This window comes from Ictidomys tridecemlineatus, chromosome X (genome assembly GCF_052094955.1).
Source record: "Ictidomys tridecemlineatus isolate mIctTri1 chromosome X, mIctTri1.hap1, whole genome shotgun sequence".
In the NCBI taxonomy this organism is placed as follows: Eukaryota; Metazoa; Chordata; class Mammalia; order Rodentia; family Sciuridae; genus Ictidomys; species Ictidomys tridecemlineatus.
Window position 1 is genome coordinate 71,680,711 of NC_135493.1, and position 25,458 is coordinate 71,706,168.

Consider the following 25,458-nt stretch of genomic DNA (forward strand, 5'->3'; position numbering starts at 1 on the left):
AATATTTGCAAATCATATATACATATATATAATTTGGGGTTATTATCCAAAATAAATGAGGAAATCCTAAAACTCAATGATGAAAAAAATCCCATTGAAAATGAGCAAAGGATTTGAGCAGATATTTCTTAAAAGAAGATATATAAATGGCTGAAAAGCATATGGAAATATATTCAAAATTGCTAATCATTAGGGAAATGCAATTCAAAACCACAAAGAGATACTACCTCATAACCATGAGAATGGCTGCTTACCAAAACAAAAACAAATAATGACAAGTGTTAGTTTGGGTGTAGAGAAATTGTAACCCTTGTGCACCATTGCTGGCAATGTAAATGGCATAGCCACTATGGAAAACAGTATGGTGATTCTTCAAAAAAATCAAAAACTACAATTATTGAAAGTTTCAGAAATTTCACTTCTGGGTATATGCTCAAAAAAAGTTAAGGTAGGATCTTGAAGGAATATTTATACATTCATTTTTACATGAATATTTTTCACAATAGTCAAAAGGTCAATGTACCCAAGCAGCCATCCACAAATGGGTCAATAACCAAATGTAGTAAATACAAACCATGGAACAGTATTCAAACTTCAAAAGCACCGAAATTTGTTACAAATGCTACAGCACAGATGAAACTTGAGGCCATTGTACTAAATGAAATGAGTCTATCACAAAAAGTCAAGTCCTAATTATTCCATATGAGGTACCTCAGGTAAATTCATAAGCACAGAATGTAGAATGGTGACTTCCAGAGCTAGGGGATAGGAAGGATAGAAAGTTGTTTTTTAACTGTGTGCAGAGTTTCAGTTTTATAAGATGAAGAAAAAAGAAGCTTCAGATATTGGCTACAGAACAATGTGAATGTACTTAACATTACTGAAATGTAAACTTTAAAATGGTTAAGGTAGTAAATTGTATATTATGTATATTTTATCAGAATTTAAAATAAAAAAATTTAAAAATAAATACTCCTTCAACGGGTGTTTGCTTAATTCTATACAAAAATTTAAGAATATGCAGACAAGCTGGATGATCTGGTCAACTCCCCATAGAACAGTCCTACATTTTGTTCAGGAGTATTATAGTAATTGACTGATAACAAATTATATTATTTTACATTACCTCAACTTTGAAAAATTTGGAGATTTGACTATTATCATTTGACTTGGGAGAATTTTTTGAAAGTCTGATATACTCATATACTGTATATATAAAACATTATATACTATGGTAGATGGGTTTATCATCTTTTTTAATAGCAGCATTTTTATTGCTTGGCCTAGTCTTCGGATATGGAAACTTGGTTTAAACGGGTAATTATACATTTAATAGCTTCATAGTTGTATCAAGACTTTGGTTTCATTTACTTTTTGTTAACTAGCTCATTATTGAAAGATAGAAAATATCAAACAGTACCAAAGGTTTTATAAGGTGAAATATATCCTTTCCCAAATGAATAACTTAAGTTACCAACATCAAAAATTGGGTTCATCACCTTTTCCCTAATGATCTGAAACTCTACCTTAAGCATATTCTAAATTCTCACATATATTCATATCTACTTTGAACTTACCAGAATGTTCTCACTATCTAATCATGTACCAATTCCAAACTGTTTTTGTCAATTGTACCTTTTTATGTGTTACTATCCTGCTACAGTTTTTCTAATTCAAATATTTCTCAACTCTCCTCACAAGCCAATTCATCCATATAAGATTGGAAACAGACTCTTTAGTTACAGAACAATATCCAGTTGTTCTTTGTTTCATTGTATTTATACATTAACCAACCGACATCACTGTTCTGAGTAACCAATTCAAAAAGTGTTCTTTTTTATGTTTATATGCATTCAAGTCTTCTTTCTAGTCTCTCCTTAGCTTTCCAAGGTTTTCTCTACATAGATCTTATACATTTCTTGTTAACTTTGCTCCTAGGTATTTTATTTATCTGGTTACTTACATAAAAGAGATCTCTTCAGTTTTATCATATAATTTATTGCTTATATACAAAAAATAAATTTCTTCATGTAAAATGGGTGATAAGGAATCTCACTAAATTCCCTTTCTCAAGAACGTTTTGGCTGATGCTTTCAATCTTTTTATGTATAAAATGATTTTCTATATAATATAAATATAAATATTCAAATTTACGAATAAAATTATGATTTATAAATTTATAATTTATAAAATTTGGGCTGAGGATGTGGCTCAAGTGGTAGCGCACTTGCCTAGCATGTGTGAGGCACTGGGTTCAATTCTCAGCACCACATAAAAATAAAAAGATGTTGTGTCCACCTAAAACTAAAAAATAAATATTTTTAAAAATTTATATAAATTCCAATTTATAAATAAATTCCAATTTATATTTATAAATATAAGATAAAGTTCAACTTTTCCTTGACATTTTCAGATGGAAAGCAAATTCCTCAAAATATTAGCAATGGAAGCACCACAGGATCCAGCTATACCACTATTTAGTTTTTATCCAAAAAAACTAAAATCAGCAGACTATAGGGATATAGCCACATCTGTGTTTATAGTAGCACTACTCACAATAGCCAAGTTATAGAACCTGCCTGGGTGTCCATCAACAGATGAATGGATAAAGAAAATGTGGTGTATAAATACAATGTGGTGTATAAACACAGCCACAAAGAAGAATGAAATTATATCATTTGCTCATAAATGGATGGAACTGGAAAACATCATGCTAAGTGAAATAAGGCAGACTTTTAATATCAAGAGTCAAATATTTTCTCATATGCAGAAGCTAGAGCCCAATAAGGTGAAGGAGTTATGCCATGAAAACAGAAGAGAGAACAATGGAATAGACGAAAGAATTTGAGGGAGGAGAAAATGTTAAAGGACTTTAAAAACAACATTATGTGCATGTATAAATATACCACAGCGAATTCCACTTTGATGTATATCTATGGAGTACCAATTAAAATAAAAAAATAGATGAGAGGAAGGAAGACCAGCAATATACAATGTTTTAGTCAGCTTTTTTGTCACTGTGATCAAAAGTCTTGACCAGAATAATTAGAAGAGGAAAAGTTCATTTGGATCATGGTTGCAGAGATCATGGCAGAATGGTGTGGCAGAAGAAAGCAATCACAACAAGGCAACAAGGAATCAGAGAGACAGAGAGAGTTCTGTTCACCAGGGATAATATATAAACCTCAAAGGCATGTCCCCAGTGACTTATCTCCTCCAGTCACACCCTATCTTACTATAGTTACTACTCAGTTATTCCATATCAGTGGGTTTATGCACTCATTGGGTTAAGGTTCTCATAACCCAATCATTCCACCTCTAAACTTTCTTGCATTGTCTCAAACATGAGATTTTGCAGGTCACCACACATATAAACCATAACACAGAGGAAGGTAGAATAGCAGGAGGGAAGAGGGTAGGAATGGGAGGGCACTGAGGACTGACTGGAGTAAATTAAATTCAATACATGTATGATTATGTCAAAATGAACCCATCTATTATGTATAACTATAATACTGTAATAAAATAATTTAAAAAAATGTGGTTGCTAAGTTCTGGGGATATGCATACTTATTAAATTGTCTGGACTTAATTTCTTAATAAATAGAAATCTTGGAAATAACATGGGAAATTACACAGATTATAACTGAGGGTACCATGTACTCAGCAAGTTTGGGATGCTTGTTTCAGAGTGAAGAATAACACCCCATGGGTAAGCAGGACTGAAACCAAAAGCAGCTGTACAATTTATTATCTCTATTAGTATGACTTTATTTTTTTTTTACCTTTTTTCTGTGACCAATGCTGTTTTTTTTAATTTTTATTTTTTTTATTGGTTGTTCACAACATTACAAAGCTCTTGACATATCATATTTCATACATTAGATTGAAGTGGGTTATGAACTCCCAATTTTACCCCAAATGCAGATTGCAGAATCACGTCGGTTATACATCCACAATTATTTTTTAATACTCTGCATTAACTTGAATTACTATTCCAGGAAATCCCTGCCAATATAAGGAAGTTACAAATAGCTTTGTTTCAAATATTTCCTGGAAATCCATTTATCTGAACAACAACTATCAAGTAACCCTCATGTGGGTGAATAGTCATTTCTCAGAATACCAATTGACTCTTTACTCTTCAAAACTGCTCTTCAAAATCATCAAAAACCATATCACAAATTGATGCAATTCTGATATTGTTAAGTTTGTCAAATCTCAATTATGGGGGCCAAACAAAGACCACTGTAAATCAGATTCCAAAAAAATTATAAATATGTACCATGATTATTTGAGTTTTCCCTCCTATGAAGTTACTAAGACAATGCTGTCATGGTAATGCCCTTCAATAATGCTCTGTGTAACAAACTTGGATTCTCTAGATAGGTGGCTTATTTTTGATGCCTGTTACAACCATCAGTGGACAAGATATGAGCCTTATTCATAAAATTTCTCATTCAAAACTCCTCTGTGGTTTCTCATGGCTATTATACTAAGTAATAAAATGCTTATCATGAGTGATAAAGTCCGATAAGACCTGCCACTAGATTGACAAGATAAAATAAACGATATGCAGTTAAATTGAAATTTCTTAAAAAAAATGCTTTCTCTGTATGTCTAAATATGTGTTTGTCTGAAATTGCAATTTAATTTTATGCTTGTATTTTTACTTCCTACATTTGTCAACCCTACTCGATCCTTATCTTATGGTCCCTTTCTACTTATATATCAATTCTAGCACAAATCCATGGGATACCCAGATCCCATGTCTAGAACCCTGGGCAGGGCTAGAGATATAGCTCAGTTAGTAGAGTGCTTGCCTCACATGCACAAGGTGCTGGATTCAATCCACAGTGCGTGTGTCACACACACACACACACACACACACACACACACACACGAATCCTGGACAGAGGCTATATGGCTACAAACATTAAAGGAGGTAATTCAACTACCAAACAACTAGAGTGGGATGATCTCCAAGATCACTGGTGGGCATAAACAAAGGGTAGTGGTTGCACTTTTGGCACCAGAATGACTGAGAGTATGCAAATAACTACAGTTTCATCAAATACTAGGACTGACTTAGAAAACTTTTGTGGTTTCTTTCCTTAGAATGTCAGTGTCTTCTGTGAGGGGAACTATCACATTTGCAACAACCAGTAATACATTAATTAAGTGAGACCTATCCCAAGGATTTCAAGGGACATAGAAGGTCCTGGGGCAATGAACTATTTGAGGAAATGCCTCCTTTATTTTATTTTGTTTGTTTGTTTTGGCACTGGGGATTGAACTCTGGGGCACTTGACCACTGAGCCACATACACAGCCTTATTTTTTTGTTTTATTTAGAAACAGGGCCTCACTGAGTTGCTTAGTGCCTTGCTTTGCTGAGGCTGGCTTTGAACTCACAATCCTCCTGTCTCAGCCTCCCTAGCCAATCGAATTACAGGTATATGCCATTGTACCAGCAAAGAAAGGCCTCTAAAGACAAAAATACTCTTAATAGGATAGAATATAAAGAAAGAGAGAAAGGGAGAATGAACAGAGCATGTATGTGTTTGCAACAAGGGTTCAGATCTCCACTTCTGCTTACACATGTCTAATGGGTGGCTGAAAGCAGGATTAAAAGCTTGGCATATCTGACACCATTTTGCATCTGTTTCCTTTGCTCTGAGTCACCTTGGATTCCAGGAACAACAGGTATGATCAATAAACATTTTATTATAAATCCAAACTACCCACCAGGCAACAGCAACTTTCTCATGCCACAAGTCCCCATTGCAGCAATCCTGAGATCATGATGGATCAGACCACACCTGATAAAGATCACACTCTTTGGCAGCTATGGAAAGCCTCCAGATAGGCAAATCCCAAACCCTTGCCCTCAGTGCTCTTTCTATAAAATCTCAAGGTTATTGTCAGGTTCTGGAAGAAAAGGTGAAGGACATGGATCCCCTTGACTTCTCAGAATAGCCACACTGATTAAAGTTCCTTTCATACTTTTCACCTTTACCTTTTCTCGTTGGTTTTTGGAAAAAGTGGTCAGACCTGATTTGTTGGATTCCCAGAGGCAGGCCTCTGGCCTAAGACTCAGGTTACAGCTTTAGCAACCTGAGCCAGGAAAAACACACACTTTGTGTATTAGCCATTCACAGCTAGCCAACAAGGCCAAAAAAAAAAAAAAAAAAACGAAAAGAAGGGTCCCATGCAGCTGCTGAAATTATATTTCTTTGAAGGTCTCTCCCTTTCCTCCCACTTCGGGATAGCATTGGCTGCTTTCTACCATCATTTGGTGAAACATAGAAATGAACTGGGTGTGGTGGTGCCCAACTATAATCCCAGCAGCTGAGAGGCTGAGGCAGGAGGCACAAATTCAAAGCCAGACTCAGCAAAACAAGGTGCTAAGCAACTCAGTGAGACCCTGTCTCTAAAATACACACACACACACACACAAAAAAAAAAAAAAAAATAGGGCTGGGGATGTGGCTCAGTGGTCAAGTGTCCCTGAGTTCAATCTCTGGTACCCACCCACCAACCCCCCCTAAGAAAACAGAGAAATGAAATATAGGCCCTTAAGTCTGACCCCTAGTAAATTTTCCCTGACGGTGCCTATCCAGCCCCGCCCTTCCTTTTCCTTGTTATTTGGGGCTCTTTTGACCTAAGCTGGGTTCTTTTGAACCAATTTGGGCTTTTGCTGTTCCTCTAACAGGAAAGTTTAGATTCTCTAACTTTGTGATTCCAATTAGCAGGGAAAGGATATAAGTAAGGTACTCAGAGAACCCAGGGGGGTTTGAAAAGATTCACATAAGAATGGAAAGCACTAATTTTGTATTGATGCCCTCTAGGGGGAATTTTGGATGTCTATTCTATTTATAGCTATCAAAATGAAAATGATGATTTATTATTATAGTACAGTATGACCTTTATATTTGAAAATGCACTCTGGTTTAATATAATTGTTTTATGTGTCCTTTTCTCTGTCAGTCTTGATATTAAATCTGTGTTTATGATTACTGACTTGATAAAAGCAAAAAATTAAAAAAAAAACCTGATGGCTGGCAGCAATAGTCCCTAATGAAAATTTATTTTGTTTAGTTGACAATCCTTGGTTTATTTTGAGTTGGTTAATTTGGATATCTTTTGTTTCAGAAATCTTGTCAGAACATTATTTGCAAGCATTTGGTCTTTTTCTTCCACCACTCCATTACATAAATTTACCTTTTTGCTTTCTGTCTCTTTCTTCTGATCACTGCAGCCTTGTCCAAGTCCTTGAGTTAGCTCAGAAGGCTGCAATTTCAGAAGGGGCACCTCGACTAAAATGAGGGGAAATTCAAGGTAGTAGAAAGTGTTTGGAGAAAAACCCCATCTGGCACTCCATCTGGTTTAAGTTTGATGACTACAGCGCCTCAACTTGCAAGTACTGAAAGAATGAGGAATATTTAATAGTCCCAAATTGGTTTTCTTGTGCCTTGAACTAGAGTCCTTGGTCAGTAAAACAAAGATGTGTGTATGTGTGTGTGTGTTGTGTGTGTGTATGTGTGTGCATGTATATATACATATATATGTAAATATGTATATAGCTGTATATAGATGTACACACAGAAATATATACACATTTTTGAACAGCCATATCTAAAATTTGATATAATAAGAAATGCTTTAAATTTTAAAACAATCATTTTATGAAATGTGTATAGAAAGTGATCTTTGTCCTACTCACTGAAAGACAGCATCTGATTAGAAAGTGTTAGGGCAGAACAACTAGATAGTTCTCCAAAATATGACTTTTTTAAAGCTTTACAAAAGAAATTTCCAAAGGGTGTCTCCCTCTTTAACTCTTGTATTTAAAAAATTATTGTTGCATTAGAGTTAAACATAATAGTGGTATTTTTGTTATGTATTCCTCTATTAAGTCATAAAATTAGAAAGAGTTTGTGCAACAAGACTCACCAATAAAACTTTTGCTTTTACTAGGCCTCTTCCTATGCTCTTCTCAATGATGTTTAAACTGAGTTCTGTGCCTTTGAGATGGAAAATTTCTATATGTTTCAATGAAGTCATACACGCTTGGAAGTGCAAATTCAAGAATCAGGATTGTTTAGGGCTGTAATAATCATACCAACAGTATAACATTAAAAAAATCTCGACAAATGATGAATCAAAACGAAAGCCATAAAATCTTTGTTTTCTATTTTCATATATATTGGGATTTGTATGTGTATCCTATGTGAGTCTATATGATACCAAATTGGCTTATAAATAAATAAGCATTCACAAATTCAAAATCATATAAATCCAAATGTCCTTTAGTTCACATGACTTGGGTAAATCTTAAAAATTAAATTAAATTAATTTAAATTTGCTAGTAAGGTTGAAGTTGTCTTTAGAAATATAAACAAATTTTTTTCCTATGTTACCATTATACCTTATTTATTAGGTGTCCCCAAAAGCTCATGTGTTATACAATGCAAGAAAGTTTAGAGGTAAAATAATTGGATTATAAGAGGTTTAAACCTAATCAGTGCATTAATCCCCTGGTAGGGATTAACTGAGTGATAACTATAGGCAGGTAGGATATTGTTGGGGAGGTGGGTCACTGGGGGCATGCCTTTAAGGTATATATTTTGTCCATGGTGAGGGGAATGTGCTTGCTCAAGCTCACTCGCTTGAGCATGCGCGAGCTCGCTCTCTCTCTCTCTCTCTCTCTCTCTCTCTCTCTCTCTCTCTCTCTCTCTCCCCTTCCTAGAATCATGACCCCAGCTATTTTCCTCTGCCACACCTTTCTACATTTCTTCTCTGGTATCCTGCCTCACTTCAGGGCCCTAAAATGGAGTCAGCCATCTACGGATTGAGACCTTTGAATCTATAAGCCTCCAAATAAACTTTTCCTCCTTAAAATTGTTCTTGTCAGGTCTTTTGATTGCAGCAATGAAAAAGCTAACTAAAACAGTTACCAGTCAATCAGGACAGTACTCATCTCTATTAATATGATTAAAACACCATACTCATTGCTTTTAGGGTTTTCCTTTGAAAATAACTACAACAACAACAACCAAAGCCATTTTAACTATGTTTCTTACATGTCTTGCTTTTCACGGATAAAATGAGTCAATTTTGTAGATTTAGAAGGGATAAATATTTACAAATGTTTATGATAGAGAAAACATCTAAATAATTGTAATTTTGTAATTGAAAATATTAAATATCAATTGCTAAATATAAAATAAAGTACACTTGGCTTCTTAACTTCTATAAGTCTCTCTCTCTCTCTCTCTCTCTCTCTCTTTATATATATATATATATATATATATATATATATATATTATGTGTGTGTGCATATATTCATATATTTCTGTATATGTTTATATCTACATATTTGAAACTATTAAATAATTTTATGACTTATTGGTATATGGAAAAAATAGCTCAAGATTGTTTTATCTCTGGGTCTTCACTGAAAAGCAAGAACCCCAAGATTTAAACAAATTCTAATTCGCAAGTTAGTTCTATGTGCAAAAGAATACAAAAATTAGCCAAGTATAGTGATGCACTCCTGTAATCCCAGAAGCTTAGAAGGCTGAGGAAAGAGAATCTCAAGTTCAAACTCTGGTTCAGCCAGATCCTATCTCAAAATAAAAAACTGGGCTGGGGATGTAACTCAGTGGTTGAACACCCCTGGATTCAACCCTTGGTATCAAGAAAAAAATTAAGGTGTGTCTTGATTTAAAATATTAAAAAACAAAATATTTTCTCTCATTAGAAAAGGAGTTATTTGCCTAAATTCAGACATTTTATAATGATCATTTTAAATTATAAATCTAAGGAAAGAAAGTAAAAAAGAATCAATAAGTCAGATAAATAAATATAAGAAGATAATAAATACATATTTGGGGAATATGTTCTTGGATAAGGAAATAATTTTGTATGGTAAAATAAGATTTTCATCTTTTAAGATGGGAAAAAGAGAAGACAAAACTAATGATACAAATCAGTTGTAGAGTGTCTAAGTAAGTCTCAGAAGGTTTATTGAAGATAAACTTAGGAAATTGGTATGTGTGATTAAGTTGAATATAATTAACACAGTCAATTAAAGCAATAAGATTTTTTGTAGAACACTGACCTATCCTTAATATTTACAGGAAACTGGCTTAAAAAACAAAGATTTTATATTCTGTAAAGATAATTTCTTGTGTCCCTTAGGTTTTCATTACTTAGGGAAACCAAGTCTTAAAAGAATTAGGGATTTTTAAATATCTGTCTATGTTATGTCTTTAAAATTATATATAACTCTAATAACATACACAAATCTAATTTTAAAAGTCATGATGTATTTGACACCCTATGTATCTAGTGATGTGTTTACATCTGAGTACTAAATATGCAGTATGTGACAGTCATCTAAATGTTATATAAGAATATGTAAAATTGAAGATGTATAGGTTTGATATATGTTAGGTTACTGGAAAATATTCTCCATCATATAATATGAAACATTTTGGTAATGTACATATGACACTTTTCTATCAGATAATAAGTATATTTGTGATTATTAGCATTGTTTCCTAAAGTTACAAGAGGTCTAAAGTTATTATCTGATTTTCTTGGTGCTGTTAACCTATGTAGACCTATTAAAGGCAAAGCCACAATATTATAATTATCCTCCTTAGATATGAATTCTTAATTTTACTTAAAGAGTAAGTTAATATATATATAATATATTATATAATGTATAAAATAAAGTTAACATAAAATAATATATATCAAAGTATATGTAAAAATATACAAAAGTGTGTAAGAATTTGTGTATCTGTCAGGCTAATTATCACTGGTTTCTTTGTAATGTTAAAAGCTTTTATGTTCCCCATTTATACAAGTTGTTTAAAATGCAGACCTTAGAAAAACATTTTCTGGTGCTCTCCAAATTAAAATTGTTTGTAGAGACAGCTTTTTTTTTCCAGTTTATGTTTGTGTTCTCCTAATTGAATTATGACTTCCATCTTTTGAACAAAGATAACTAGATGTGTCCAAATGACTAGCATTTCAAACTGAGCCACTCTGATCAATAAAATGATGGATCACTCAGTACCTGTAAACAACTTCATTTGTTCTGCTTTATTTTTAAAACATTCAATTTATTGTTTAAAAACAATATTAAAGGAGAATTTATTTATGTTATATAATTATTTCATAATTAGGCAAAATTAACCTTTTCAGTAAGTTTTATATAGAATTATACTATTGTTCACACTGGAGTTGGAGAGCCTGATTGATTTAAAAGGTGGCAACATAACATGAAAATGTTTTGCAACATTTTCTACAAAGGAAAGAAATTAAAAGCTCTCCTTGGCCTTTCTGTTTGATTCATGTTTCAGATGTAATATTACTATGTTGACTGATCTTCAAAAAGATTCAGAAAACAATAAATGAGAACTTTGTTTACTTACACTCCTAAATAAAATAACATTTAGAAAGCAGCAAAGATTAAATATAGAAACTTTAGCTAAGATTTGTCAAAAGGCCTGCCTCACCTGGGGTAAGGCTCTGCCTCTTGCCCTGCTCCATCTTAGGATGGCCCCCAAAGTAGACTAAAATTAAGTCAATTTAAAGTTTGAAAGATTATAAAATGGTTTTAAAAATAAATAGAACTTGTAAAACATTTTATGTGTAATTGAGTTGACAAATTATTTATTGGGTTTTTGTATAGGCTAAACAAATATCAAAGGTACATTAGTGTTATTATTTTAAAATTATAATTCTTAGTTCAGAACTATTATACAAACAAAGTATGTTTTTACTTCTGTTAATTTTGTTTTGTGTTTTCCTTGTAAAACTTTGTAACTGCTGCCTACTAGCATTCTGCAGAAGTACAAATTATATCAGAATAAACTGATCTGTATTTTGAGATGACAACTATCATCTGTAGAGCAGATAGGACATGACATTGACTTCCAATATTAATGCTAACCTCAATTCAATGGAAGGGGTAACTATAAAATTCCAAAAGCTCCCACTTTAAGACTGGTGGAACTTGGCCTTCTCTGTGTTCAACACCTGAGACTTAGAGGTCAAAATCGGAAAATAAGATGGCTAAGCAAACACTAAATATTTTGGCCCATTCTCTCCAAGGTCAGCAGGACCCAAGTCTTGCAGGACCTAGGGAAACTTCTAAAAGGTCCCTGAAATTCTGGTGAGTCACCCACCCTCCCAATCAAGAAGATTGTGAAGATCCCAGAGATTAGAAGCCAACCAATACATATTCTGTAAAAAGAAAGCTCAATGGAGAGGGGAATCTCCCCAAAACTTCCAAGAGAAGCCTAACCATCATGAAGACCATGAAGTGTCCCAGAAGGTATGATTCGTAGTGGGAAATGACTGAGGAACCTCAGCTGATCTTAAAACCAGGAATAAAAAAGGTTGATTTTGGGGTGAAAATATGGGTTACCTATTTGGTCTTGAACACCCAGCAAGGAAGTATAACCAGAGACAAACGTATTGATATGAGTATGAAGAATAGTTACGCATGGACAATTAGAAAGGGAAAGACAGTGAGCCTTTTAAAAGTAACTTGAGGAGCTGGGGAGGTGGCTCAAGCGGTAACACGCTCGCCTGGCATGCATGGGGCGCTGGGTTTGATCCTCAGCACCACATAAAAATAAAATAAAGACGTTGTGTCTGCCGAAAACTGAAAAATAAATATTAAAAATCTCTCTCTCTCTCTCTCTCTCTCTCTCTCTCTCTCTCTCTCTCTCTCTCTCTCTAAAAACAGTAACTTGAAATGTGAACTTGTACCAATATTGCCAAAAGGCAGTAAAGCTTACAGATATGGCTAAGGAGTTCTCATACATGATCACCTGACACCAAGGTCCTTCTGTCAGGCACTTCCACACAGAAGATGGAAAACATAGCTTAGACAAAGATCATCTATTGAGATAGAAACCAAGAAAAAATTATGTTTCTGATCCCAAACATGTGTTTTAGTAGTCCATACTCACAGAGCTATTCAAAAGGAGAAAGAATCACTTACTTGATTTATTTAATTCAATATCTTCAGAATTTGACTCCCTTTTGTATTCTGCTTTATAATTTATAATGGTACTATATTTAGGCTTAAACATATAACTTTTTTCAATTATCAGCTTCATTAATTGTTTAAAAACTAGCTTTAGATGGGATCAAGAAACGTATAAAGCCATAATTCCCTCAAGATTGAGAAACTGAAAAAAGACAAGGTAGAACTATAATAAGGACATAGATTCTTTGCTTTTGCTTACACAAGCCCAATGAGTAGCTGAAAGCAGGATTAAAAGCTTGGCATATCTGACACCATTTTGCATCTGTTTCCTTTGCTCTGAGTCACCTTGGATTCCAGGAACAACAGGTATGATCAATAAACATTTTATTATAAATCCAAACTACCCACCAGGCAACAGCAACTTTCTCATGCCACAAGTCCCCATTGCAGCAATCCTGAGATCATGATGGATCAGACCACACCTGATAAAGATCACACTCTTTGGCAGCTATGGAAAACCTCCAGATAGGCAAACCCCAAACCCTTGCCCTCAGTGCTCTTTCTATAAAATCTCAAGGTTATTGTCAGGTTCTGGAAGAAAAGGTAAAGGACATGGATCCCCTTGTCTTCTCAGAATAGCCACACTGATTAAAGTTCCTTTCATACTTTTCACCTTTACCTTTTCTCTTTGGTTTTTGGAAAAAGTGGTCAGACCTGATTTGTTAGATTCCCAGAGGCAGGCCTCTGGCCTAAGACTCAGGTAGCAAACATGTTAGAAACAAGGAAGAAAAACTATAGGATCTTCCTTTGGCCTTTTCAGAAATCTAGAAGGTATAAGTAGTTGATATCCAAAACATATACTAAGACCCAGTTCATGTTTTGCAGTGGATTATCTAATGGACTGTCCTAGCAGCCTCCTTGAAAGGACAGAAGTTGATGTCAAAAACATAAGCCCTGTCCAAAAAGCTTTGCTATTTCTTCTACTTACCTATAATTTTTAATATTACTCAAATAATTGGGTAGCAATATTTTGTGTCTCAAATTTCAGACATTCTAGGAATTTATAATATTCTAATTTATAATATTCTAATTCCTCCAAGTTAAGATTCTGTAAATTCTAGATATGATCATATACACATGAGTCTCAATCAAGGTTAAGAAATAGTCCTTCTCCTCAAGATGATCTGTGAGGTAGAACAGATGAACCCAGAAATAAGTGTATCACAGCAGGAAATTCACAATAATAGAACAGTACAAATTATAGAACTATTAGAGAAAAGGAGGTAATAAACTGTTTTGGGTAAAATAGGTTTGGCTTCAGAAGATACAGTGTTATGGGAGACAAGAATATGTCACCCCAAAATGTGAAGGATTGTGGAACTGAAGACAATTAAGAAGAACAGAAAGCAGGAAAGGTCTCCCTCCTCCCACTATGTGCCTAAAAGCAGGACACAGATTTGTAGACAAAAGGTATCCCATACCCTCTATCAACCAGAGAGAACAAAAGTTAATCATGAAGATGTGTGTGTGTGTGTGTGTGTGTGTGTGTGTGTGTGAATTTTCTACTTGTTTTTCTCTTAATCTGTCTTTTGTTACAGGGGTCCATGCCAAGTAAAAACTCATTAAGGCTGCAGAAAAAATATTTTTCCTTCCCTACAATATCTAAACATAAATTTGATAGTAAGATAAATTTACAAGGCAGACAGACATGGAGGCATGGCAAAACATAGCCTGACTTTGGATAGGGCATTGTTGTTTTTTGCTTTTTCTGAAATGGCTAGTTCCCCACTAAAGGGAAAGGACATCAAGGTCTCAAAGAGAATGAATCAGGAAGATAAATGGGAGGAAAGAATGTTAAACACTGAACTAACCAGGTAAGAATGGCTTACAAGAAATGTGGAAGTGGATATCCATCAAGTAAAGGGATAGCATATTGGGAATGATAAGGCAATAGGAAGAACAAATAAGAGATGCCCTCTAACAGGGAAGAGAAATAGTTTTCTTGTGTGCATTATTTGCTACATAGGTTAAAAAAAGAATTACTTCTGATTGGGATTCAGAGATTTTTGAGAATTCTGGCTTCATCTGTGAAAATACTATTGACTTCCTCTTTATTATCTGTTATTCCTAAGTATTAATTACATATCAGTTCAGGTAACTTGGTGGTACTAATGCTGTTTATAGAGATTCATAGCAGCTGTATTTTGTGACACTATACCTATGGTAGGAATTTTGTTCTACAGTATGATGTCTGATCATGTATGGAATAGTTAATTTGTTAAGAAAAAAATAAACATTCTGCCGTGAGAGATACACAATAAAAATCAATACACATATAATGTGATAAGTGCAACCCAACAACAAAAATTGTATTTAAGGGAGTTGATGATGTAGCTTAGTGGTGGAGCACTTGCCTAGTAAAAGTTAGGCCCTGAGTTCTGACCCAAGCACAACACAAACAATGTTTTCAAGATCTGGACTTAATACAAAAGAGTGAAACATTTATTGCTATGCTTTATTTCCGAAGCATAGTTATCTTTATTAAGTTTGTCCATTGCTTGTGAAGTTCATATTTCCAGTCATGATTTTGTTTGTTCTCATTATGGTATTCTACAGTATTTGGTAGATACACCTACTATGGAATTAAAAATTCTGAGTGAAGATACATATAGCCTCATCAACCCATAATATCAATTTAGAATATATGTTCATACTATAATGAGACTCCCTGAAAATTTTTATTAAATAAATTCTGTTGGTTTCTAAATTTTGCTTTGGTAATGCTTGCAAAAGTATATGGAACCCTACTACAGGTAACTAGCCATTATAACTTGTACCATTATTGGGAATACCTAGGAAATATATGAATATATGTAACATATAATATATAATATATTAATATGGCTGGATTGCATTTTGGTCAGCACTGCCATAAATTTTATGGCTTAGAGATATCATTAACAACAATTAATGCATATCCTCATTGCAAAATTGATTATTTCCTATGAATCAATCACTTTGCTAAATCTTAGATTCCCAGAGACGCTAGCAACTAGTTAAGAAGCATAGACAGAGGAATGCTAGAGCATGTACTAGGTACCTGGGAATTCTGCAAATGTAATTTACCAGATGGCAGGTATTTAATCTAGGGAAGACTGGACTTATATTTCTGATCACATTGATTAGCTACTTTTATCTGGAAGAGTTCCAGTGTGTGCTAATCGAGAGATCTCATGGAAGTGAATCAATAGTCACAGGATAATTGTGTCAGAACAGGAAACAAGGGAGACATGTGAAGGATGAGAGGGGAAAAAAACAAGGGTAAACAGCAGCCATAAACACTATTGTCTAGCATATAAAAGGCATTCAATAAACACTGTGAGAATCAATTAATGAGATGAGGAGAGCTGGAACATAAGTCTAAGGAAAAGAAGAATGAGGTAAATAGAGCAAACATGATGTGATAATAATTGAAACATCTATAGTAGTAAGTTTAGTTTTGACTAATGCATTGAACCTATATGAAAAACTGATTGATGACATATATGTATACATACATACATAAAAGACAAGTACTGGCTTTAGAAGTAAAATATTTTTTATATTCATTGAAAGTGAAAAATCCTATTAGATTCCCTTTCAAAATGAATGCATAGATTTCAAGTCCTGCAGCTCCTAAACGTAAGTGTGGTATGTTTTTGTTTCATTTTTTAGGGAACTATGTATTTCTCCTATGAATATGAATATGTTGCTAGGCATACTGGCACATACCTGTAATCCCAGCAACTCTGGGGGCTGAGGCAGGAGAATTACAAATTTGAAGCCAGCCTCAGCAACTTAACAAGGCCCTAAGCAATTTAGTGAGATCCTGTGTCAAAATAAAAATAATAATAATAAGGGCTGGGAATGAGATTAAGTGGTGAAGCACCCCTGGGTTCAATCTCTGGTACCAAAAAAAAAAAAAACACCTTATTATTAGGGAGTCGGATTTCCTATTTTTCCTTTCAGCTATCTTTAATATGTTTAAATATGCTGATCAAAGTTGAATGCTGGATGAATGGTACACACCTCTAATCTCAGCAATTTGGGAGCCAGAGGTGGGAATATTGCTAGTTCAAGCCCAGCTTCAGAAACATAGTATGACTGTGTCTCAAAATTTTTTTAAAAAGCTGGGAATGTGGCTCAGTGTTTAAGTACCTATGGGTTCAATCCCCAGTATTGAAAAAAAAAAGTCCAATTTTCAGGTAGGAGAAGAATAAAACCTTTAATAAGCAATAGAGGAAATCCCATAGTTTTATATTAGAGGAGATGGCATAGGGAAAGAAGACAGTGAGTAGTTTCAGTTAATGGCTAAAAGTGTCCTTTAGATTGGCATACAGCATGAGAGATAAAGAAGACAGGAAAAGGTGGTGGAAACACAATAGGAAATGAATATTTTTCCTCCTGGATAAATTGTGCTGGATCCCCATGCAACTCAGGCAGCAAGTCCCTAGTGGCATGAGAATATATTAGGAAAGCAATACAAAGATTGAGGGGTGTAGACAAGACAATTTTGAGGATCCCAGCAAGAAACCCCAGAAGACAAAACAGGAAAAAGTATATAGAAGAAAGGAAATTATGATTAGAAAATATGAGCTAGCTGAGAGACAGCCTTCTCTGTAGAATGTGCGTCCCACAAAGTTGGGAATGTAGGTAGTGTATTCACTGCTTACTACACAGCCCCAAGTATAAAGCCTGATCCTAAAATGTTGACTGAATGAAAGAAGAAATGAATGATGATCATCAGTAGATGTAGAAATTCTTAGATTTAGGGAAAGGATCTGGGATAATTAGTTTTATACCTAAGTAAGAAAAATAACACTGTTTTATCATATCCAGAACTTCCTGGAATATATTTCAAATATTCCTATGAGTTATGATATTGAATAGATAAGATATGCTAACCTTACCACTTTCTTAAATATCTGATTCAAATTAAACTGATGTGCAATTTGGGAGAATCGTTTCTGTCCTTTTGGGAATCAGTAGGATGCCAGGCATAGCATTTTCTTTTACCTTATTATGCATCAGGTAGAAAAATGTAGTGGTAATGGAAACAGAATTCTAAACATTTGATCTAAGTTCAATCACTCTGCACAGACTCAATATCTTGAGCTACCCTGTCAGCTATTTTACATATGAAAAGTGTCTTTTAGGTAATTATTTGGGTTGTAAATTGGCCACGAATAAGGCAATTTGAATTTTCAAATCAAGAAATAGAACATCATTAAGGAAAATAGATACTTAGATCCTAATGATGTAACCTGTAATTCAAAATCACCACACCTGCCATTACTGCATTACTGCGTGCTGTAGCATCCTTAAATGCTAATAGGGTAGGGAGTCAGGCCTGCATGGTTGTGAGAGATAAGCCATGTATCAAAGAAAAGACCACAAAAAAAGTGCTTTATCCAAACTGCAGTTTTCCACACTCATTTTGTTCTCTGACACTTTGTGAAAACTGACCTTACCACCGCTCACAAAAAGAGCACTATGAGTTTAGTTTTGGAGATATCAAATGCAGATACCTATGGGACATCTATGCAGAGAGAGCCTTTACAGTGATCCCAACATTGATTCCTCATCTTTTAGGGTTTACTGTTTCATTCATGTCTATTTTCCTCAGTGTCCTTTATAGATATGATTAGGATGCCATGCAATATAAATATGATCATTCTGATATGTACCATGGTGAAACCATGGTTGGGAAACTCAGATGCAAAGGGCAACTAGACACATTAGTTAGAACTCATGAGATGATGATCTGAAATAGAGATCGGGGGAGTTGTCAGCACACAGGTGCTAGTCAAACCACACAGAGGGATTTCCACTCCAGGCATAGCACAATGACTGGTCCCAAACTCGCCCTCCTGGTGGAACATTTAGAAAATCAGACAGTAGTATCTATGAAGCAACAAGGGATAGCACAAGACTATGACTGTGAGGAAAGTAAAACAAACGAGACATGTCTTATTAGCACCACAGCTTGCTACCTGAAAGAACGTTGTGGAGGAAAGCAAAGGGAGTGAGAACTCAAGCTGAGCATGGAAGTGTTATTCAATTGAAAAGACTATGATCAAAGTTGCTGGAGGCTGATACAGCTAGAATGTCCAGAGTACAAGGGTAGAGGGTGCTATGTAGAGAAAGAACTCACAAAAACCTACCTATAGGTTCCCCTGAATCAGTAGCTGAATACAAAGTCATGAGTGAAAAATAAGCCTAGGATGAAACTCCACAGGCTGGGGAAAAATACCAGGAAATTTTAAGCTAAACAATTCTGAAAATTAGTCAGGCATGGTGGCATATGCCTGTAATCCCAGTGGCTCAGGAAGCTGAGGCAGGAGGATTGTTAGTTCAATGCCAGCCGCAGAAACTTAGAAAGGCCCTAAGCAACTCAGTGAGTCCCAGTCTCTAAATAAAATATTAAAAAGGGTTGGATGTGTCTCAGTGGTTAAGTACCCCTGAGTTCAATCCCTGGTTTTATATATATATATATATATCAGAATTCACAAAGTTGGGAGTTGCCTGGGTTCTAATTAGTAGAGACAAGAAGTAAGGCCTTACTAGCAGGACTAAACCAGCAAGAAAATGATATTTTATGACTGGCCTAACAAAGCTTAAAAAGAAACCTTGAATGATCAGGCTTATCTACAAATAATTTCTTTCAAAACAAAATTTAATGCTCATTTAACTATGTCAACAAAATCAAGACACTTCATAAGTCATGATATCTATTATCTAATAAAGATAAGTAGATATATATTTAAAATAAAGAAAATGTGACCCAGAACAAGGATAAAAATCAGTCAATAGAAAAACAGAGAGAAGAAAAAGTAACAGGAAATAAGAACACTAGGAAATACCCATACAAGATTTAAAAGATAAGAAAAAGAAAAAGATCCATTAAGAGCCATTGACAAGAAATACTACAAGAAGGTAGAATCAGGTCAGTGCTGTGTCACAGAAGTTAAGTAAGGAGAAAGTTTTAAAATGAAAGAAGTGGTCAACAAGGAGATCAAGGAAAATAGAGACTAAAGAGCACTCATTGGGTTTGACAGGTATGGATACCTGCTAAGCAAGGCCAGGGAGTTCTTGTGGAGTGGCAAGGGTAAAAGGCAAATTGCAAACAACTTGAGGAATAAATGGGATGTGAAGGAGGCAAGATGACAACCATATCTTTAAGACTGTCTCTGACACAGTGAGCAAAATATGCACGTATTTTACCTTTGAAAATATTTTTTTCTTTATCAATTTTTGTATTGTTTCTAATTAGTTATATATGACAGTAGAATGATGCATTTAGGCACTTTGATATATCATACATAGATGGGGTACAATTTCTCATTTTTCGGATTGTACATGTTATAGAATCACATCAGTCACGCAGTCATATATGTAAAGAAGGTAATAATGTCTGATTCATTCTACTTCCTTCCTACCCCCAAACCCCTCCCCCCTTAAACTCCCCTTGACCTAATCTAAAGTAACTCTATTCTTCCCTAGTACCCCACCCTTATTGTGGATTGGCATCTGCATATCAAAGAAAACATTCAGCCTTTGTTTTTTTTTTTTTGGTTTCACTTATTTCACTTAGCATGATATTCTCCAACTCCATCCATTTACTGGCCATAATTTCATTCTTCTTTAAAGCCGATTACTACTCCAACAAATATATATACCACATTTTCTTTATCCATTCATCTATTGAAGGGCACTTAGGTTGGTTCCATAGTTTACCTATTGTGAATTGAGCTGCTATAAACACTACAGTGGCCACATCACTGTAGTGTGCAGATTTTAAGTTCTGTGGGTATAAACCAAGGAGTGGGATAGCTGGATCTAATGGTGGTCCCATTCCAAGTTTTCTGAAGAATCTCCATACTGCTTTCCATAGTGGTTGCACCCATTTGCAGTCCCACCAGCAACATATGACTGTACTTTTTTCTCCACACAGTGAGCAAAATATGCACACATCTTACCTTTGAAAATGCATAACTAATTAGAACAAATAAAAAATAAAACATTTTAAAAATGATTCTGTGGAGCTGGGCATGGTGGCACATGCCTGTAATCCCAGGAATTTGGAGGCTGGTGCAGGAGGATTGCGAGTTCAAAGCCAGCCTCAACAGATTAGCAAGACACTTAACAACTCAGCGAGACCCTGTCTCTAAGTAAAATACAAGAAAGGGCTATGGATGTGGCTCAGCAGTTAAGCACCCCTGATTCAATCCCTGGTACCAAAAAACAAAACTTTCTGTGGGCTAGTTGGAGTGCCCCATGCCAATAAGTCCCAGCTTCTCAGAGGCTGAGGCAAAAGGATAACTTGAGCCCAGGAGTTTGAGATCAGTCTGGGCAACGTAGTGAGATACCATCTCAAAAAGTATACACACACACACACACACACACACACACACACACACACACACACACATTCTCCAACCTTCCTTAACAATGTCTCCTTTCTCTTCCAATAACATTTGCTTTAATATATCAACTACTTCCAATAAAAATTGTGAAAACAAAATTGTTACCAAAAAAGGCATTCAGCAGCTTCTGAACCTGAATATTGCTGCCCACAGTGCGGTACAAGCCTTCTGTCTTGATGCCTAGGAAAAGAAAATCAGGTTAGTTTTGTTTACAGAATTAGAACTTCCAACTCCTCCTGAGTACTTCCTTTCTGTACTTGTACACAAGAGTCAGTTCCGAAGCATCTCCTCCTAATCATCCATACTTTCATTTGCACTGTACCAATTTCCCATTAATCTGAAGAAAAGAGAATACACCACATAGTAAATAGAAGCACATGTTTAGGTGAGTGGCAGCAAATAGGTGAGAATGGTGTTACTGCATTGCAAAGAAGTTAGGGTTCAACTGAACATGAGGAAATATCAACCCTCACATTGCTCCCAAGCAACGTTATAAAGGAGAAGAGGTTGGAGTATGGCAGATAAGAAGCAAAAAATCATTCTCTGCACTGAGAAAAAACTGAAGCAACATTTTGAAGTTTAAAGAGGCTTGGTTCATATTCTACACCAACTTACATTCTAAATATCTTCTGAGGAAAGCCAACAAGTATCATCAACAAGAAACCATGTTAATTTCACATGTGCCTAAGTTTAGCTTGGCTCCATCAATTTTTAAACCAGTATGATATTTTGTTGCCATCGTTGCTGTTTGTTTGTTTTTTGTTTTGTTTTCTCTTCTCTTTTCCCTCCTTCCTTTCTTATTTCCTTTCTTCTTTCTTTCTTTCCTTCCTTCCTTTTCTTTTCTTTTCTTTTGAATCCAGGGGTGCTCTACCACTGAGCTACATCCCCAACTCTTTTGATTTCATATTATATGACAGGGTCTCCTACATATAGGGAGCTTGTGATCTTCCTGCTTCAACCTTCCAAGTTGCTGGGATTATATCTATATTATAGCAGAAATTGAAATCTTGTTTATCTACAATGCCACCATCATAACATTGCTTGAAGGTACTAGATACTATTTCAAAATACCTTACAAACCATTTGATGTGATTTCTCTTTAAAAACAAGAAACTACGAATTATGCAAATATGTCTGGATACTGTTTTTAGAATTTGTTGAAATTATGCAAATTGTATCCAGTGCATAAAGTTTATTAGTAGTTGTCATTCCCAAGAAGGGTCCTGACCAATAGATAATTCCATTACTACATTAGAGAAATAATGCCAGGATAAAATGACAATGACCAGATTTAAACAATAACAAGACTGTGGTTCAGATCTTACCTTTAGTCTCAATGATATTGATGCACTTCCTAACAAACTTGAACCCCACTTCATTCAGCTCCACTGTTTCAAGCAAAGGAAAGCAGAGTTAGATCCTACTACAATGGACATCTCCTATCAGACATTCAATGATCATGCTAAGGGCAACAGTAAGACAACTAAGGAGTTTTTTACTCATCTCCAATCACCTTTAAATAGAAAGATCCTTTTATTCAGGGAATATCTAGAGTTTTAACTCTTATAACACAAAATATTTTTATTGAGCCCATTGCATTTTGTCTGCTTTAGGCATGAGTGACCTCAAATGTGAAATGTTAGCTCAGAAATACACACTATTTCTATCCTGTGTCTAGAACAAAAAACACATAATGTGTTTCTCTACATCACCACTACTATCCCCACCATTTGCTAAATGAACTGACTTCCTTAGTTCAATCAATAAATGATTTTAAAAATAAAGCTGAATTTCATTTCACACAGAGGCATCCAACATTCAGTGTTGCATCATTAGTACATTACATTAATGTCAGCATTCACTATGACTGGGACAGCCTGCAGTTTATAATGTCAGTAGAGCAGAAATTTGAATGACTCACTTTCTTCCTGTTTCGTTATGGGGCTGTGGTAGATCTACAAAAGAAGAGAAACAGAAAGAGCCATGGCTATTGTGAATCACTATAGGTAAGCAGGGCAAATATTGACTCCAGGGCTGGAACAAAAAGGAAAGTAGGCTAAACAAAATCATCTTTGCCCAGATCCTGAGAAAATAGTTTCCCAATCCCTGAAAATTGTGCCAGATTTCATTACTGTAACTGAAGCAGTAGTCAATCCATCTTAGACATTTACTTTATATAAAGCTTAGAGCATTTTTATGATGGAGCTAGAAAGCATGAAAAAAAAAGAAATGATTTTTTTTATGGATGCCTGGGTAATGGCTATTAATGCTAAAATTTAAATGATTTTTCAATACCAAACTCCATCCCCAAGACTAGTTAATGGATTTTTCTCTTTGGAAAGGCAAGAGTCAATCTGAAACAGATTCATGTTTTTACCAAGATTTCTCTGAGATACATAGATGTATAAAGATATACATATATATAGATAGAGATATAGATAGATAGATAGGTATAGATATATAGATAGATAGATAGATAGTTATAGATGGACACAATACCTTTATTTTTTAGAATTTTTTATGCAGTGCTAAGGATTGAGTCCAGTGCCTCACATATGCTAGGCAAGTGCTCTACCACTTAGCACAATCCCAGCCCCCCCTCCCTTAGAAGTCTCGAAATACACATTGTGGTAACCATGTAATAGCCCTGAAAGAAAGTTCTTACTTCTTGAAATCTAGTAGTACTGGTTCCACTGCTACCTCATTAGGACATCTTTAGCATGCCCTTTTCATTCTCTAGATTTCAAAATTTCTATCAGTAAAGTGATCAGGATTGGAATAGATGTTCTCTCAAGCCCTGATCCTTGATGCTCTAATCAAAGTGATGCACATCATGTGTAAGATCAGTGGCTTGGGATGTTTAGTCAAGTAGCAACAGTATTAGCAATATGAGGCTGCAGGAAATAAGCCCTTTACAGGTCATCTGTTAGAGGCCTCTTTAACAGCCTCTTCTTTCAAAAAGAAACTTTTCTGTATATGTTGTATATACCTATGGATAATTCAGTGATAGAGATTTCAGAGCTGACCAGCCTTTCAGGCTGCTTTAATAAACAAGACATATATGAAAAGACTGCCATGATCAAGTTAGGTGAGGATTCATATTCAGTGGGCCCATGTTCTAACACCATTCTCTGCAAAGGATTGCCTGTATCCTTCCATCTTTAAAAATCTAAAGGAAGAACAAGTGCAGGTGAAAAAATTAAGAAATAAATTCTAGTGCTTAGCTGACCACCTATCATCTTCCTCAAGAAACTTCACAGGCATCAAGTTTGAGGAGGTGACTGGAAGGATGACAAGCCCTGGCCTACATCCTGGATGGCAGTCCTCATAGTAATACCTCTCTCCTGCTACCTGCTGGATTATAATAAATGCAACCTGGAATCTGGTTACTCATCTTACTCACCAGGGCACTGAGGACACAAAGAAAGAAAAACCTGAAATGCATTTCCCTTTGTGGTTTGTTTTTGGCTGAAACAAAGCAAGGATTCTAGACTGTATACAAATGTTTTTGAATTTCAGTAGCTTTGCGCCTATCCTTCAGATCCGTGAGATGCAATGAAAATGAGTGTAATGCATAAGAATTTACAGAAAAGTTTTCATTTGATTTTTCAAAGCAACCCTGTGGATGAAAATTATTAAATATATTAAAGCCATTTTAGTGAAGAAAAGAAAACTGAGTGTCAGAGAGGTAAAATAACTCACCCAAGGTCACAACAATTTAATCATAGAACCAGGACCCAAATCCATGCTTTTGTGATTCAAATGTTAGGAGGCTGATATAATTTATTTCATAAATGCTACCAAAAGAAATCTACTAGAAAGAGACTGAAAAGAGAATGCACTTCAGTGATTTCTGACTTCTCATATTGGTCTTTTTAGGAAAATATACACACTTTAAGAGATCAATTGTTCATCTGCCTAACAGTGTTATAAATGGAGTATACTGGGATACAGGATGACAACTCTATCTCCTGCA

The 25,458-nt window shown here is 35.0% G+C and overlaps 1 protein-coding gene across 1 annotated transcript in view; it reads right to left on the minus strand.

The window, feature by feature from the left end:
• The window catches only part of Ophn1 (oligophrenin 1), a 383,470-nt gene that overhangs the window by 148,158 nt on the left and 209,854 nt on the right, over window positions 1-25,458 (minus strand). Inside the window, exons 13-15 of the mRNA XM_040282142.2 lie at window positions 23,404-23,437; window positions 22,808-22,870; window positions 21,588-21,662 (exon numbers count right to left, since the gene is read on the minus strand). Coding sequence (XP_040138076.1) covers window positions 21,588-21,662; window positions 22,808-22,870; window positions 23,404-23,437 — 172 coding nt within the window. The remainder of the gene's footprint in view (window positions 1-21,587; window positions 21,663-22,807; window positions 22,871-23,403; window positions 23,438-25,458) is intronic.